Here is a 15,415-nt window from a genome sequence, read left to right as displayed (position 1 = left end):
CCTCACAGGCTACTTGTGCACTTCTGTCCTGGCTCTGCCTCCACATGGGCTATGAAGTTCTCTAGGGCAGGAACCATACCTTCTTCATCTTTGTATCCTTTGCAGCAAGTAGACAGAAGTGACTATGTGACAAATTCTTGCTCAGATGCAACTTATCATTTACTGGTTAAATTTACTCGAGCACAAACCCTATTGACAGTGAATTGGAGGATCCTCAAAGGCAGGAGCTGGATCCTACTATCTTTGTTTCCCCAAAAACATCTGACTAACACAGTCCCTAGCATTTAGTGTACTCTAAAATAAAAGTTTACTGAAGTAATTAATGCACAGCTCACATTTACTTTCAAACGACATCATTGGTCCAATTTATTGTTCTGTGTACTCAGTAATAATAAAACCAGCACTAATAACTAATGTTTATTGCTTGTGTGATAAGTATCTATTTATTTATTTATTTATCTATTTCATAGATAGAATCTCATCCGATCCACACAACATGGTTTTTATGATCCCCTTTAAAAGAAAGAGTAATGGAGGATTTGAGAGGATCCATAGGAGGCAAAGGCCAAAGAGCTGGGAAGTATGGAGCTGGATTCCAACCCAGGTCTCCCTGATTCTAAGCTAGTTTTGACACTGCACTGCCACCCAGTGGCAGTGTCCATAACATCCCTGGTCAGTCTCAGTGTGTTCTTTTCTTTCTTTTTTTTTTTTTTAAATTTTTTATTTATTTATGATAGTCACAGAGAGAGAGAGGCAGAGACACAGGCAGAGGGAGAAGCAGGCTCCATGCACCGGGAGCCTGATGTGGGATTCGATTCCGGGTCTCCAGGATCGTGCCCTGGGCCAAAGGCAGGCGCCAAACCGCTGCGCCACCCAGGGATCCCCTCAGTGTGTTCTTTTCTACCGGCCAGCAGCCAGGCTGCTACTCTAAGGGCTGAAATGAACTTCAGAAATGGCAATGCCTAGCAATCAGACAAGAGAATGTGTTGGTAGAAATCTATTAGTGTTGTGTGAAAAAATAGCTGAAATATTGCTTATTCCTTCTTGTGGAGTGAACACTAGATTAATACCCAAATACCTATATTGCTCTTCCCCAAATCCTGTGCCATATAAGTCACATCACACTCTGTGGGCTTCAGTTTTCTAGATTCCAAAAGGAGAGGAGTGGAAGAGCTAATGTCTGAACTCTCTTCCCTGGTCAGGAGTTCTGAGGTTGAAAACATAGAATGCTGCCATCAATCTAGAACACTATGAGGGACAACACCAAAGACTCATACTTCCCCACTTATTTCTCATTTGCTTGTTCATTTATTCCATCAACATTTACCATAGGCTATATTTTCCCACATTCTGCATTAAGGCTAAAGAATTTAAAATGCCAAAAATTATCTCACTAAAATTTTAAATCACGTATGTAACCAATATAGTTGTTAAACCCATAACCTCCAAAGCTCCTGTTTCCTGTTATCTCCTGCAAGCACCCCACAGCCCTGCCCAGGGCCAAGAGCCAATCCTGACTGTGGATGGCAACTTGAGATGACTGTGGGCTTCAAAACTGGCAGCCTTGTCTGAGCCTGATCTTGAGCTCCAGTTTTTGTGCTTGTGCTTTCATCTCATTCTCCAAATTTATTTTCTGGATTTAGACAAATCATTTCTCTTCTTTTCCCACATGCCTGAATCCATAAGTTTTAACCCTTCAGCTTTGACCCCAGAACACTGATTTTTGCATAGAGTTTTGTGGATCTAGGCTATATATCAGAGGGGCTTGAGGGCCATTGAGTTAGCAGGACATTGTAGCAGGTGGACCACTCAGTCACCCATTTCAGAGTGCAATGTGAGATTTCCTTTTTGATTGGTTCCAAAGATATTTCCTTTTTAGCTAGAACACCAGTTCTTGGGCCCTCTGCTGTCAGTTGATGACCAAGGACCAGTGAACCTAATGATTCATGAATTTACATGCAATTGTATGTGCTTACCTCACTGATTACAGGAAAACATCAATGAAGGTCATTGTAGTAGACAGCGCTGCCTTAGAAGTTCATAAAAATAGAACCCTAAGCATGTGATAAAAGCAACTGTTATCTGTTTTCTATTCTTCTTATAATTGTTTGGGTTTTGGTAAAGTTTTACAGTAGGCTTAAGAATATGACTATTTTTTCAAGTTATCCAAGAGGTCATTCCTTATAAACTTCTATGTACCTCATCAAGGCTGCTTCTCAGTCAGGAAAACATACTACCTTACTTGATTCAAAGTCAAATCTTTAAAGTTATTTGGAGGCCTTTGTTTGGACAAGTTTAATTATTACCTAAGAGAGTTAGAAACTTTCATGTACAAAAACAAAAAAAAATTTAAGATTTTATTTATTTATTCATGAGAGACACAGAGAGAGAGAGAGAGAGAGAGAGAGAGGCAGAGACACAGGCAGAGGGAGAAGCAGGCTCCATGCAGGGAGACCAACGTGGGACCCGATCCCGGGTCTCCAGGATCACGCCCTGGGCTGAAGGCAGGCGCTAAACCGCTGAACTACCCAGGGATCCCACAAAAACAAAATTAAAAACTCCCAAATACCTGTATCTACAATCTTGTCAGAACAAGACTAACAATATTGAGACCAAATCAATAGCCCCCAAGTGGATTTAATGCTATAGGTCACACGAATTAAGTTTTTCAAACAGTAACTCCTCCTGTTTACTTTCAGACATAAAAACATTCGTTAGAATGCACTCAAATTAAATTGTGCTCACTAACTTATTCATTCATTTGACAAACATTTAAGAGCCCTTACTAGGTGCCAGACCCTATTTCCTGGAATGCAGTGTTGAAAAGAGCTGACAAGGTCCTCGCTGTCCTACAGCTGACATTATACATTTTCTTGGGCTTAACTATGAAATCCTGAGAGAGTCTGAAAAAGTTGTTTTGGTGAAAATGTTCAGAGGTGATTTAATGTCTATGACTTATATCAATAGACATATTCAATAAATGTTTGGTAAATGAAATTGATCTGCCAGACATGGAGTTATTAATTACTCAAAATGTGAGCAGTCTAAACTGAAATTCAGTATATTACTTTGGTTATTTGAATGGATTCATGCAAAGAGTCATGATCTTTTGGTGACTAGCCTATAACTGAAAAACACATGGGCCAACATATAAAGGCCAGAAATATCACTTTACTATGAGGCACTATTTAAGACTTCAACAGGTTTTATTTTGTTTTGTTTTAAAGGTAAAAATGCTACACAAAATGAGCCTGACTTGACCAAGGCATTGCTTTCAAATAAATAACTTGGATTTAAAGGAAGAATAATCAGTTTGTCAAATATTTGATGATAAAGAATAGTCTTATGTCAGAGAATTTCATGGAAACAAACACATGATCCTAACAGAAATATATGACCATAATAATTTATAAAAAATTTTGAGGGAGGGCAGCCCCAGTGGCTCAGCAGTTTAGCGCCGCTTTCAGTCCAGGGCCTGATCCTGGAGACCCAGGATTGAGTCCCACGTCGGGCTCCCTGCATGGAGCCTGCTTCTCCCTCTGCCTGTGTCTCTGCCTTTCTCTCTCTCTCTCTCTCTCTCTCTCTGTGTCTTGTGAATAAATAAATACAATCTTTAAAAAAAACTTTGAGGGAAATGGTTATTAAATTAAAATTCATTTATTTGTCCATTTGGCAAATGATTGCTGAGTACTACCTCTTGAGACCCAGTAATGTCAACTGTGAAAGACACAAAGCTTTATGGCTCTTGGGATTTTTTCTTAAGTTTTTTTTTTTCATTTTAAATAATCTCTATACCCAATGTGGGGCTTAAACTCACAACCCCAAGACCAAGAACTACATGGTCTTCCAACTGAGCCAGACAGGTGCCCCTGGCTCTTGGGTTTTAGAAGCATTCCATCCAATAGGTGAGGGAAAATATGGCATATGTTATGACAGCATGTGAGTTCAAACAAAAAACTGATGTGTTCAGAGAAGACTTCAGGCTGCAGTGAGCAGCAGAGGCTCTACAAGAGGCTGTGTTCAATTGGATCCTACAGGATCCAATGGGTAGGATTTTTTCCAGTGAAAATAGAAATTTAGGGCAGCATGAGCCAAAAAACAGAGGCAAGTATACATGAAGTCAGTTCAGAGAATTTCCAGGGACTAATCTAGCTTGACCAGGAAGCTTTCAGCTTTCTTGTGCTGTGGAACTATGGTATTAAAAAAAACCATTCTGGGTATCCAAGTGGAGGAAATGGTTTAGAGCAGAAGATGGTCATTGATTTTTAGATGTACTAAGTTTAAGGAGATGGCAGGATATCTAAGAGGAAGTAGTTCTAGGCAGGAGGAAGAGCAGGAGTGGAATCCTGGACTGCACCCATCCAGACAGGATAGTGAGAACCATGGGAGGCTTGCAGTCTCTGAAACACAAGTGCATAGAGAAGAGGATGAAATTGTGGGTTTTAAGTATGACCTTGACTTCTTCATTTTTGTAACTTCCACCTATACTTTCATCTGTGAGCTCACTATCCCTCCCCCTGCCACTGTAGCAAACGATCTGTGCTATTTATTGTGGAATGCCTGCTGCCTAGCAAAATACCTGACATAATGGGTGCTCAATACATATTTGTTGAATACATGAATGAATGAATTCAGTGCAAACCAAGCTTCTGAATAAACTTGAAGATTGTTACAGAATTTATTTGACTCTACAGCCATCAGATGCCCAGAATTATTTGCTCCAGAGCGAGGAAGCCTGGCTTGTTCTGACACTCATAAGGAATTCAGCGTTGGCTCCACCTGTCATTTCTCCTGTAACAGGGGCTTTAAGCTGGAGGGATTCAATAATGTTGAATGCACAGCTTTGGGAAAATGGACAGCACCTGCACCAATCTGCAAAGGTAAAGTAGTATACACTCACTGAGACAGTTCTTCTTCCAGAAATTTCTTCAAAAATAACAAACACTTATATAAGTTCTTTCTTACTATTTGACAGGTACACATCATAATATTGTTATTGTGAAAGCTCCCTTTCTTATTTTAAAATGAGTTATCTATTGAGATCTAGGAAACATAGCCTATGGATTTAAAAAATTTATAAGGTGTGACAGGACTTCTTATTTTTGTGAATAAAAGATATATTGATTCTTTTAAGGTTTTACCTATTTATGAGAGAGAGAGAGGAAAAAAAAACAGCAGGGGGGAGGAGCAGAGGGAGAGGGAGAAGCAGGCTCCCTGCTGAGCAGGGAGCCTGACATGGGGTTTGATGCCAGGAACCCTGGATCATGACCTAAGCCAAAGGCAGATGCTTAACCAACTGAGCCACCCACGTGCCCCAAGATATATTAATTTTTAAGTAGAAATTTTCTTTCATAATTTTCACCTCTTTTTCTGAGACCTTTACAGAGTCGATTGAATAGTCTCCATTGCTTCATTGCCAGGAGGAGTAGAAGGGGTGGAGTCACTGATCCAGTTTCTCAAATCAAGGAACTGAGGTGTAGAGGGGTCACTGAGCATCTTTCTGCCATATGGAAAGCTAGTGGCAAAGCCAGTGGCATCATGCATACCTCACATTTCATGCTGACCTTCTGCCAGCAGATAGTGCCACCTCCCAACAAAGCAGCAAGGGCAGGCAATTGGCCTATGCATATTTTGCTTTCTACCAAATTTCTTACATTTCTGCACCAACTCTTCAATTTTTATTACTTTTTAAAAATATTGGTAACATTGATCATTCCCCATCCCCTATTCTTCCTCTGGTCTAGAGAATTATCTCTCCAAGGATAGAAAGATAGGTGATAGAAAGATAGATAGATGATAGATAGATAGATAGATAGATAGATAGATAGATAGATAGATGATAGACTTTTTTTTTTTTTGAGAAAGTGCATGAGCACTTGGGGTGGGAAGAGGCATAGAGGGAGAGGGAGAGAGAGAATCTTAAGCAGACTCCATGCCCAGTGCAGAGCTCATTGCAGGGCTCAATCTCATGACCCTAAAATCACAACTTGAGCCGAAATCAAGAGTTGAATGCTTAACTGACTGAGCCACCCAGGTACTCTTCTCCAAGAATATTTTTAAGTATTTTTTCTCATCTGGTTTTCCATACCTGAGATTAACAATTTTCCTTAACTTCCTTGAGGAGCTATTGCGAGAGCCTCCCTTATTACGAGAGTGGAAGGCGGTTTATCGCATGTTAGTCTTGACTCTGTTATGCTCCATTTATTGGGAGCTCTCTAAATGGAATCATGTTTTCACAGCAGGCATAGTGTCAGCTCCTACTTCAAAGGTTCAGTGTCCAGCCCTCATCACTCCAGAGCAAGGAACAGTGTCCTGTAGGCACCATCTGGGAACCTTTGGTCTGAATACCACTTGCTACTTTGGATGCAAAGCTGGATTCATACTCATGGGAGACAGTGCTCTCAGATGCAGACCTTCAGGAAAATGGACAGCAGGAACGCCAACATGCCAAGGTAATGGGAAAGGAACAGGCAGCCGATGTTCAAAGATACAGGGGAAGAGCTATTCAAAGAAAGCTCTGAAGCTATCTTCTAGCTGGCACTCACACTTAAAATTGTACCTGCCTGTTGAAATTCCATCCAATCCCAATGACCTCCATGTCAGCTCCTCCATGAAATCTACACCAATCCCAGTTGGAGGTAACGTGCCACAGGCATGTCACTTCTCCCCTTGCTATGTCACAAGCCAATGCCCTAGCCTCAAAGACATAAAGGAGGAAATATTTGCAAATGTCCGAATGTATGAAAACAAGCATGCCGAACATGAAACGAACTATAAGAATTTGCAAATACAAGTTGCAATTCCATTAACTATGTGATAATGTAAACATTCCATATTTTCATAATTGGAGTCCAACTAAAAAGATAAGCCATCATGATACTTCTGGCAGAGCTGTCACACCATATGTGAAGTACTATGTCTCCTCCATGTTGGATTCCCCACAAAGACCAGAACAGTGCCTTGCAAATGTCACTATTGCTCAATAATGTTTATTTGAGTTAAACTTAATTTCCCAAGCTTTAGTTTCCCATCTACAAATTAGGGACGATAACCTGAAGTTCCCTGAAGGAAAATTTAAAAGAGGGAGGCAATCTCTACTTCCTTCAAACTTCCAGAGGCAACTTTGCTGAACAATTCCTATTTTAATAAACACCTGCTGACATGCCAGCTAATTATCAGTGGTAGTAATAATAACTTTTAGAACAGTATTTTTGAGAAGTGAAATTTTGAAAACAGTATTTTTATAGGTAAATTGATCAAGCCATTAGTAGGTATTTATTGAATGTTGCTATGTGCCCATCCTAGTTCTTTGGCTACTATTCTCTGAGTGAGCGGACATCTTAGAATGTGTGATGTTGGAGGAGCTGGTATGAATGTCAGAAGTGGCTCATCTACTTTCTGATCTTTTACATTCTACCTCACTTGCTGCCAAAACTAGCCAGATTACAAACGAAACCATAAAAAAAAAAAAAAAAAAAGAAACCATAATCTCTATTACCTTCATTCTCCATGTTGGTTTTTCCTGCATTCTTTTTCCCTGCAGCTATCAAATGCCCTGAGCTGCATATTATTGAGCCAGGCGTGATGAACTGCTCCAATCCTTGGGGAAATTTCAGCTATGGATCAACCTGTAGCTTCCATTGTCCGGAGGGCCAGTTACTTAATGGATCAGCGAGAACAGCATGCCAAGAGAATGGCCAATGGTCAACTCCCATGCCAGCCTGCAAAGGTATATTTTCCGTTTGGTTAGAAAGTCATTTTGAGAAGGAACATAATAAAATCAGTGTTTCATTTCTTGCATTTCTGACAGTGGTCTTACTTTCCATCACTGGGTTTCCCCTGCATTAATAAATATTTTGTGACAAATCAAGCAGAATCTCCTTGCCTTCTGCAGAGCAGTGGGAATTAAATTCAATGACTGTATAGACAATCACCACACCTTTTTTTCAAAGCTCGGATTTATCAAATGAATCCTTTCATTTCTTTATAATCTTTGTGTAATACTTCTCGATCCCAGGACCCTAGGATCATGCCCTGAGCTGAAGGCAAGACACTCAACCACTGAGCCACCCAGGTGTCCCAAACTTCTACTTCTTTAATCATTTTATTCATTCATTAGGTCTTTCCCCTGTATCCTTTGGACATTATGTTTGATATTTAATCATTAGGAATAAAGTCAGGCCCTGCTTCCCATTCTGTTGTGGTAGTTTTGTGGCTTCTAGATCTCTCCTGCTACGTTGTCAACAGTGCCAGGACCTTTGATGATCATGCTTGATCTCACATCTCAGAATTCTTGGGACATCTTCTGGAAGAATGATGGTCTTTTGTGCAACACAGTTCTTATGCCCTGTGTGTGTTTGTTTTGCAGCAGGGCCATTGGCAATCCAAGAATCCCTGACTTACTTTGGTGGAGCAGTGGCTTCTGCAATAGGTTTGATGACATGTGGGACACTCCTGGCTCTGCTAAGAAAGCGCTTCAGACAAAAAGGTAAATAGGAAAAAGTCTTCTCCTTCTTTTCTTCTTTCTTATTGTTTGGAGAGGAGTGGTGAAACTACAACATCAGTAGTTCCTGTTTGAAAAAATTTGCATTTAAAGAAAACAAGCCCAAGAGAAGTCATCTTGGAATCTGACTGCCCATCAGAATGACCTTTATGAAAGCACAGATCCTCATAGAGAGAGACATAGACATAGTCCTGGAAATCCAAGTTTCTCAAAAGCCCTCCTCTCCAAATTCTGATGAGGCCAGTTGGTGCATTGGCACTTGGGAACCTCTGGTCTAGGTAACCTTAGTTATCTCTAGGACTAACTGGAAAGTGTCATGTTCTCCTCCATCATAATTCTCTTATGTGATAGTTATTTATTGATCAATGGTGTTAGGTAGTTAGTGCCTATGAATCAGAAATGCTGTGGAGGAAATGAGAAATAAAGCTAGAGGTGTGAAGAGCAGCTGTTTAGTCATGACCTGGTGTGATACTCTAGGACATCTGTACATTCTTATGAAAATGTGTGGAGCTAATGCTGGACTGAAGTAGGGAAGAGACCCAATGGATGAAGACCCTCTATAAGGGAGCTGTGTTTACCAGACTCTTCATCAAAGGAGGAGCTCTGGCCTAGGAGTATAAGAGGCGAACTGTCTCTTAAATGTTAAAACAGTCTTTCTCTGTCTGCCTCAGATGCTCAGCCCATGAGCTCAGAAACCTCTTTTCATAAGCTAATGGGTCTCTTCATCATTTCTCATGGAAGGTAACTATGGGCACCTGAGGGGTTAGGACGACTCAAATGCAGGTAACTGAGAATGGCTGTTATATCTGATGGAGTTTTTGTGAACGGAGGACTTTCAGCACCCATTCTTAACTGCTCAAGGACAGAACCTCTTGTTCTATACTTTTGAGCTCTCTCCATCCACAGTCATCATTGCATTGAGGCTGGTTTTCTAAAGCTCCTTCATATACTCTTCCTGTGAATGGGTGAGTGGGACAAAAGACACAGCGTTAACACTCTGCTTCAAGAGTAAAGAGACACAACCAGATCTTCCATGTAACATTTCTGTTTATTTAACCAAATCCAGAAGGTAGAGGCAAGACCTCCTAACCCTCTAGATCCAACTCTCATGTAGGAATCACACTATTCCTGCATTTTCCCCAAATTCTTTCTTTAGTTTTGAGACATTGCTAGAGAATTCTCCAGACTATGAAGAGAGACCAGCAGCCACCCATCCTCCAATATCTTTAATAATAAATAAGCTCATTTGGGAGAATAGGGAACTTTTTCTTGACCTGTCCCAAGGTGATTTTAAACTTTCTAAGATTCTATGGTCAAATATAGGAAAATGCTGCATACATGTCCTGCAAAATCAAAATGCATAGTCATTATCACCTTGAAGACTCAGCAATGCCCTGTAATAAATGTACTTGTTCATCTTCATTTGACCTAATATTTTCTTTTTTTAAAATATTTTATTTATTTATTCATGAGAGAGAGAGAGAGTCAGGGACACAGGCAGAGGGGGAAGCAGGCTCCATGCAGGGAGCCTGATGTGGGACTTGATCCCAGATCCTGGGATCATGCCCTGAGCCAAAGGCAGATGCTCGGTCACTGAGCCACCCAGGCATCCCAGACTGAATATTTTCTAAATTTATTTAGCCATGAGATGCTTTCCCCCTTTTATGTATCCATGGGATGGTTGACAGGCCTTCTGCCATATTTAAAGTTTCCACTCTCAGAGTCGATCATTTAGATTAAGATAGGAGGCTCTCGTCACTTGTGTTACCAGAGAAGGAAAATAGCCCTTGTTATATTGGTATGGATTTTTTTTATGTGATTAACTTGCCCAATTAGTGACTGGAGGGAGTGTGACACAGGTTGCAATGATAGGGAGCCACAAGTGCCAAAGTAATAGGTTTCAAGAACCAAAGATCTCAATATCAACAATAACCAAAAGTAGCCCAAAGGCTGAAGGCAAGGACCAGAGGAAAAAGAAGAGGTTGTCACTGAATGGGAAGAGAAGAAAGATGAGAAAACTCTAGATTACATTCTGTCAAATGTTTAATTTAGCCTAACAAAGGCCCTACCTCTCAGAGAGAGCTTGTTCCTAATATACTCTTGACAATGAACCCATCTGAAAATCAGTTTACTGACTTTCCCCAATAACTCCTACCACTGATGACCTTTCTCCTGCATATAGTTTTTTTTTTCCTTTTCAACTGATCATTTGTGTCTTCTTGCTTATTCCAGATGATGGGGAAAGCCCTTTGAACCCTCACAGGTAAGATAGACATGTTTCATGAATGATTAAATTGGTAAAATTTGGATTTTTCATTCACTGTAATATATCAGAATGATTATACATAATGACCCCTTTCTGCAACACATCTTTTGCAATGTCCCCTTTACTAATTCTAAAGTAAAATACACAGATAACATATCCTAACCAAACATAGTGTTTTTAAAAATCGGTAAGTGCTCTAATTATAAAGCAAAGCAGAGACAAAGGGGTAAGTGATGTGTAATAGAAATAAAACTCTAAAGCTGAGAAACTACTCTAATGGATGCTATGAGGTTATCAGAGACTTGTACCTTTGGACACAAAGACCAATAGTTAGGAATACCGTATCAGTGTCTCAAACAGCATCAGAGGCATTGTCAACACCAACTTGATTTTTTTTAAATGATGAATGACTCTGGTAAAGGATTGGAAAACCTGTCATAATCTTCCCTCAACTCACATGGCAATTGTATTCTAAAAGATGCAAAAATATATATTATTTATATCTAAAGCAATTAAGTTCTAGGCTCAGATGTTATTCACCTACAGGAATATTGAATAGATATTCTAAAATTTTATGGAATGTATGATAATTCTTTTGTGTCCAGTGCCTATTGGGATATCCAGCACCCCTAGCCCTTTCCCAGTGTCAGCAGAATTCTTGATAATTGTGAAAATTAAAAAACACCCATAGGGGGCAGTACTCCCATTCTTTGAAAACTATGGCCAGATGATCAAATATCAAAGCTGGGCATGTTCTGAGGATTTCTTCTCACCAGGAAGAGCCATAGCAGGTATTCTAGTACCTAGAGTGTCAACAATAACTTCACGTGGGTGTAAGTGCAGTGTAAATTACCCAGAGCTGCTACGTGGGATCTCAAAAATTTCTTAGGCATTTGTTTGTGTTTCCCTTTAAAGCAGAATTCCAGGGTGGGGTGGTAATCCACAGTCTCTGCGGAAAGTATGTGCTGGACTGTGGTCAAGGATCAAGCACTGTATGGCAGGTCATCTTTGTATTTCTGTTCTTTAGCCATCTAGGAACATATGGAGTTTTTACGAATGCTGCATTTGACCCAACCCCTTAAGGTAAGTTACCTATGAAGATATTTTTGAAGGAAATGGACCAGTAGGGTAAAGAGAAAGAATATTAGAACTTGATGTTTCATCATATAATTATGAGTTAGATTTTAAGCATGTATTAAGTTTTTAACCCTTGAAGGAAATTGTGTTGGCAGCAGGGGACAAGATATGTCAGTAGACTGATAATAGAAAGTAAGTTTATTTGAGGATTTCCATTTCCTCCAGGATAGAAATGTTCTAATAAGATATAATTATTTCAGGGTGTATGACATCCCCATTAATGGCTGCTTGAAGGTATTAACAACACCATGGTCCTTGCTTGGTAACCAGAAGTCATACTACTGGAAAAAATTTTTACGAACTTTTATGGAGCTAATCCCCTATGTGACTTGCTGGGAAAACAAAAATAATCTGGTGCATTCTCTCCTCCAAAAAGCTCAGTGATAACTGGGTTTCCTAAGGAAAGTAGCCTAGATGCCAGAAGGGATTGTGTTGATCCTCAAGGGACAGATATGCTGAGAACTAGCTAGCTAGCTTGCTTACTTTTAAGGAAAATATAGTTATTTTAATTTCTTTTGTCTCATTTTCAGAGACCTGTCCTGCTGGTCTCCTCACTCAACCTCCACAGGATCCTATTTTTGAACACCAGTTTTCCTGCCAGACTTGAGTTACACTGTAGCATATTAGCTGCAGTTTTCTGGTAATACTTGTAAGGAAAAAAAAAAAAAAAGACATGGAGTTTCCTTTAGATTAGTTCTGGATGAGAGCAGAGGGATTGTGCCACAAGTCCAAACTCTCCACCCCCCCCCCTTTCCTGCTCCACCTCTTCCTTAAATCTCAGACGCCGGGACTGAATGTCTGCAGTGGTCTGTGGGCTTTGCCCAGCTGTACTTTCTTGACAGACTAATTAACCAGAGACTGAAACATCTGACTTACCAGAAGACCAAACTGTGGAAAAATAAAAATGCCTCTTTATTTTTGGATTGGAGGAAGGCGTTCTCTAATTTGTTGGAAGGCAGGTGGTATCTGTGACTTGAGGGAATTTCTAGAAGATCTTCTGGGGTCTCCAGTGTTTGCTGCTTATGAAGCGTATTGCACCCTTGCTGCAAGGCTTCCAGAGAAGCCTCTGGATGGCACCAGAGTATAGAAGACCAAGAATCAAGATAGGAAGGCACATGTCACCTTCACTCCACTGGTCACTCTCCTCAAAAGAACCTCAAGACCAAAATTTAAATGTGCGATTTAAAAGATTCTTCCCAAATGCCATGCTTTATTATTTGGTGTTTTGTTCAATAATGTCTGTGTACATCGTTTTTTTTTTTTTACATCAATGTAATGCATAATTACTGTTGTCTTGATTACAACTTAACCCTTCAATCAGTCAGCAAATATATACTATACCACTGGCCCCTACACAGAACCAGAGAAGAAATAAAATCAGAAAAGCAGAAAAAATCTTCATCACCTGAATGTCCTATAAGGAAGAACAGATGTTATTTATTAAATCACATGTTTAATATGTAGATTGTTGAAAGTTACATAGTAGTTATCTGGAACTGGTGCAAAAATAGACAAACAATACCTTTGTCTTGCAATAAACATGTCATGTAGAATGAATAACATGTGGGTAAATATGTAAATAAAAATGATAAAACAGTCTAAGAGTTACGGTAATTTTGCAAGACCTTTGGTAGTAACCTTGGGATTTAGGAACACATTGCTTTTAAAAAGTTTCTCCTTAGGGAATCCCTGGGTGGCTCAGCGGTTTGATGCCTGCCTTCAGCCCAGGGTGTGATCCTGCAGCCCCAGGATGGAGTCCCACATCGGGCTCCCTGCATGGAGCCTGCTTCTCCCTCTGCCTGTGTCTCTGCCTCTCTCTCTGTGTGTGTCTCTCATGAATAAATAAATAAACAAATAAAAATAAAAAGTTTCTCCAGTTGCACCCGGGTGGCTTAGTGGTTGAGCATCTGCCTTCAGCTCAGGGCATGATCCCAGAGTTCTGGGATAGAGTCTCGCATCAGGCTCCCCGTGGAAAGCCTGCTTCTCCCTCTGCCTATGTTTCTGCCTCTCTCTGTGTGTCTCTCATGAATAAATAAATAAAATCTTTAAAAATAAATAAATAAAAATTTAAAAAATAACTAAAAAGTTTCTCTGATACAGCATCAATAGCATCTCTGACTGCTTATCACTAGGCTGGGTATTAAAGGACAATAGTTAACAGTCCTATGTCCTGAGTCAGAATCTATAATTTGTAAAAGCTCTCCCAGGGAATTCTGATGGTTTATCAGCTTTCAAACCAATTATAGATTGCTTCAAACTATTATAGATAGAGAAGAAAGAGTAAGGCACTGTTCGTGCTCTTGAACAGTTTATAATCCAATTGAGGAAACAATAAACACTGACACAAAGTAATAGAGGGTAATTAATACGAGTATTATATTTTAATAGTGTTGTAATCTATAAAATGGAAATAGTCTATTTGAGTCCAGAATTAAGGAGCTAGGTAGGACTCTGATTGAACTGAAGCAGTGTTCAGTTAAGAGGAAGAGATGGATATTCTAAGTCCACAGAGTAACATCAGCAAAGGAAGAAACAGAAGACTGTGTATGGGAGGAGTGAATGTGGAGGAGCCTAACATCATGGAGACCTCATGTGAAGTGCCAGGCAATGTATCAAATCAATTGATACAAACCATAAGACAGGAGCTTGGAGGAATGCAGATTCAGGGAATCTTTTTTTTTTTTTTTAAGATTTTATTTATTTATCCATGAGAGACACAGAGAGAGAGAGAGGCAGAGACACAGGCAGAGGGAGAAGCAGGCTCCATGCAGGAAGCCCGACGTGGGACTCAATCCTGGGTCTCCAGGATCACGCCCTGGGCCGAAGGCGGCGCTAAACTGCTGAGCCACCCGGGCTGCCCTGATTCAGGGAATCTTGAACAGTTATAATGATGCTTCAGACAATATATTCTCAGATTTTCTATCAATAGCATAATATGATCTTAAGGCAGTGTGAAACAGCCAGATCCTCCAAGAAACACAAGAAAACCATAATCATAGTAATACACATGTGTTACGTGCTCTGGAATTAGACACCTCACAATATCCTTTTATCCTCCCAACAATTGCATCTGGGAAAAATTCATATCCCCCTCTTGTGCAGATGTCAAAACTGAGCCCTAAAGAGGTTGAGTCACTTACCCAAGCCCGCACAGCTAGTAAGTGCAACTGAGTCTGCTCTGCTGATTGTCTCTGCTCTGCTACTTTTGTGGCCACAGACCCTCATCAAGACAGAACGGTGCATGGGTAGAAAATCAGTAAAGTGGTCCAGGCCTGTAGGCCCCGTTCTGGTGCTCATCTCCCTGCTTTCTCACCAGATTCCAATGTTTCCGTGCCCCTAACGAGCATAGTACCCTTTCCCCCAGACCAAGGGAAACTGATGTAGTTGAGGGCATGGGGTGACATTGCACTGGGAATTGCAGAGGGTCTTGCAAGCGTGAACTTCGTCCTGGCAGTTTTTACGGTGGGTGGTGAGGGGCTATTGCCCCAGTGGCCTCAGCAGGTGGAAGT

At 40.4% G+C, this 15,415-nt stretch overlaps 1 protein-coding gene across 4 annotated transcripts in view; it reads left to right on the top strand.

Moving 5' to 3' along the window:
• The window catches only part of SELP (selectin P), a 39,884-nt gene extending 27,308 nt beyond the window's left edge, over window positions 1-12,576 (top strand). For 3 of the 4 annotated variants that reach the window (XM_072830523.1, XM_072830526.1, XM_072830525.1), the window contains 7 exons: window positions 4,695-4,880; window positions 6,240-6,452; window positions 7,544-7,729; window positions 8,369-8,488; window positions 10,736-10,766; window positions 11,797-11,852; window positions 12,437-12,576. In XM_072830523.1, coding sequence (XP_072686624.1) covers window positions 4,695-4,880; window positions 6,240-6,452; window positions 7,544-7,729; window positions 8,369-8,488; window positions 10,736-10,766; window positions 11,797-11,851 — 791 coding nt within the window. In that variant the 3' untranslated portion in view covers window position 11,852; window positions 12,437-12,576. The remainder of the gene's footprint in view (window positions 1-4,694; window positions 4,881-6,239; window positions 6,453-7,543; window positions 7,730-8,368; window positions 8,489-10,735; window positions 10,767-11,796; window positions 11,853-12,436) is intronic. The other variant, XM_072830524.1, reaches the window with a different exon arrangement.
• Window positions 12,577-15,415: the final 2,839 nt, after the last annotated feature.

This window comes from Canis lupus, chromosome 6 (assembly GCF_048164855.1).
Source record: "Canis lupus baileyi chromosome 6, mCanLup2.hap1, whole genome shotgun sequence".
Taxonomy (NCBI): Eukaryota; Metazoa; Chordata; class Mammalia; order Carnivora; family Canidae; genus Canis; species Canis lupus.
Note: the sequence above shows the minus strand (reverse complement) of the source record. Positions and strands in the feature narration are given on the sequence as shown.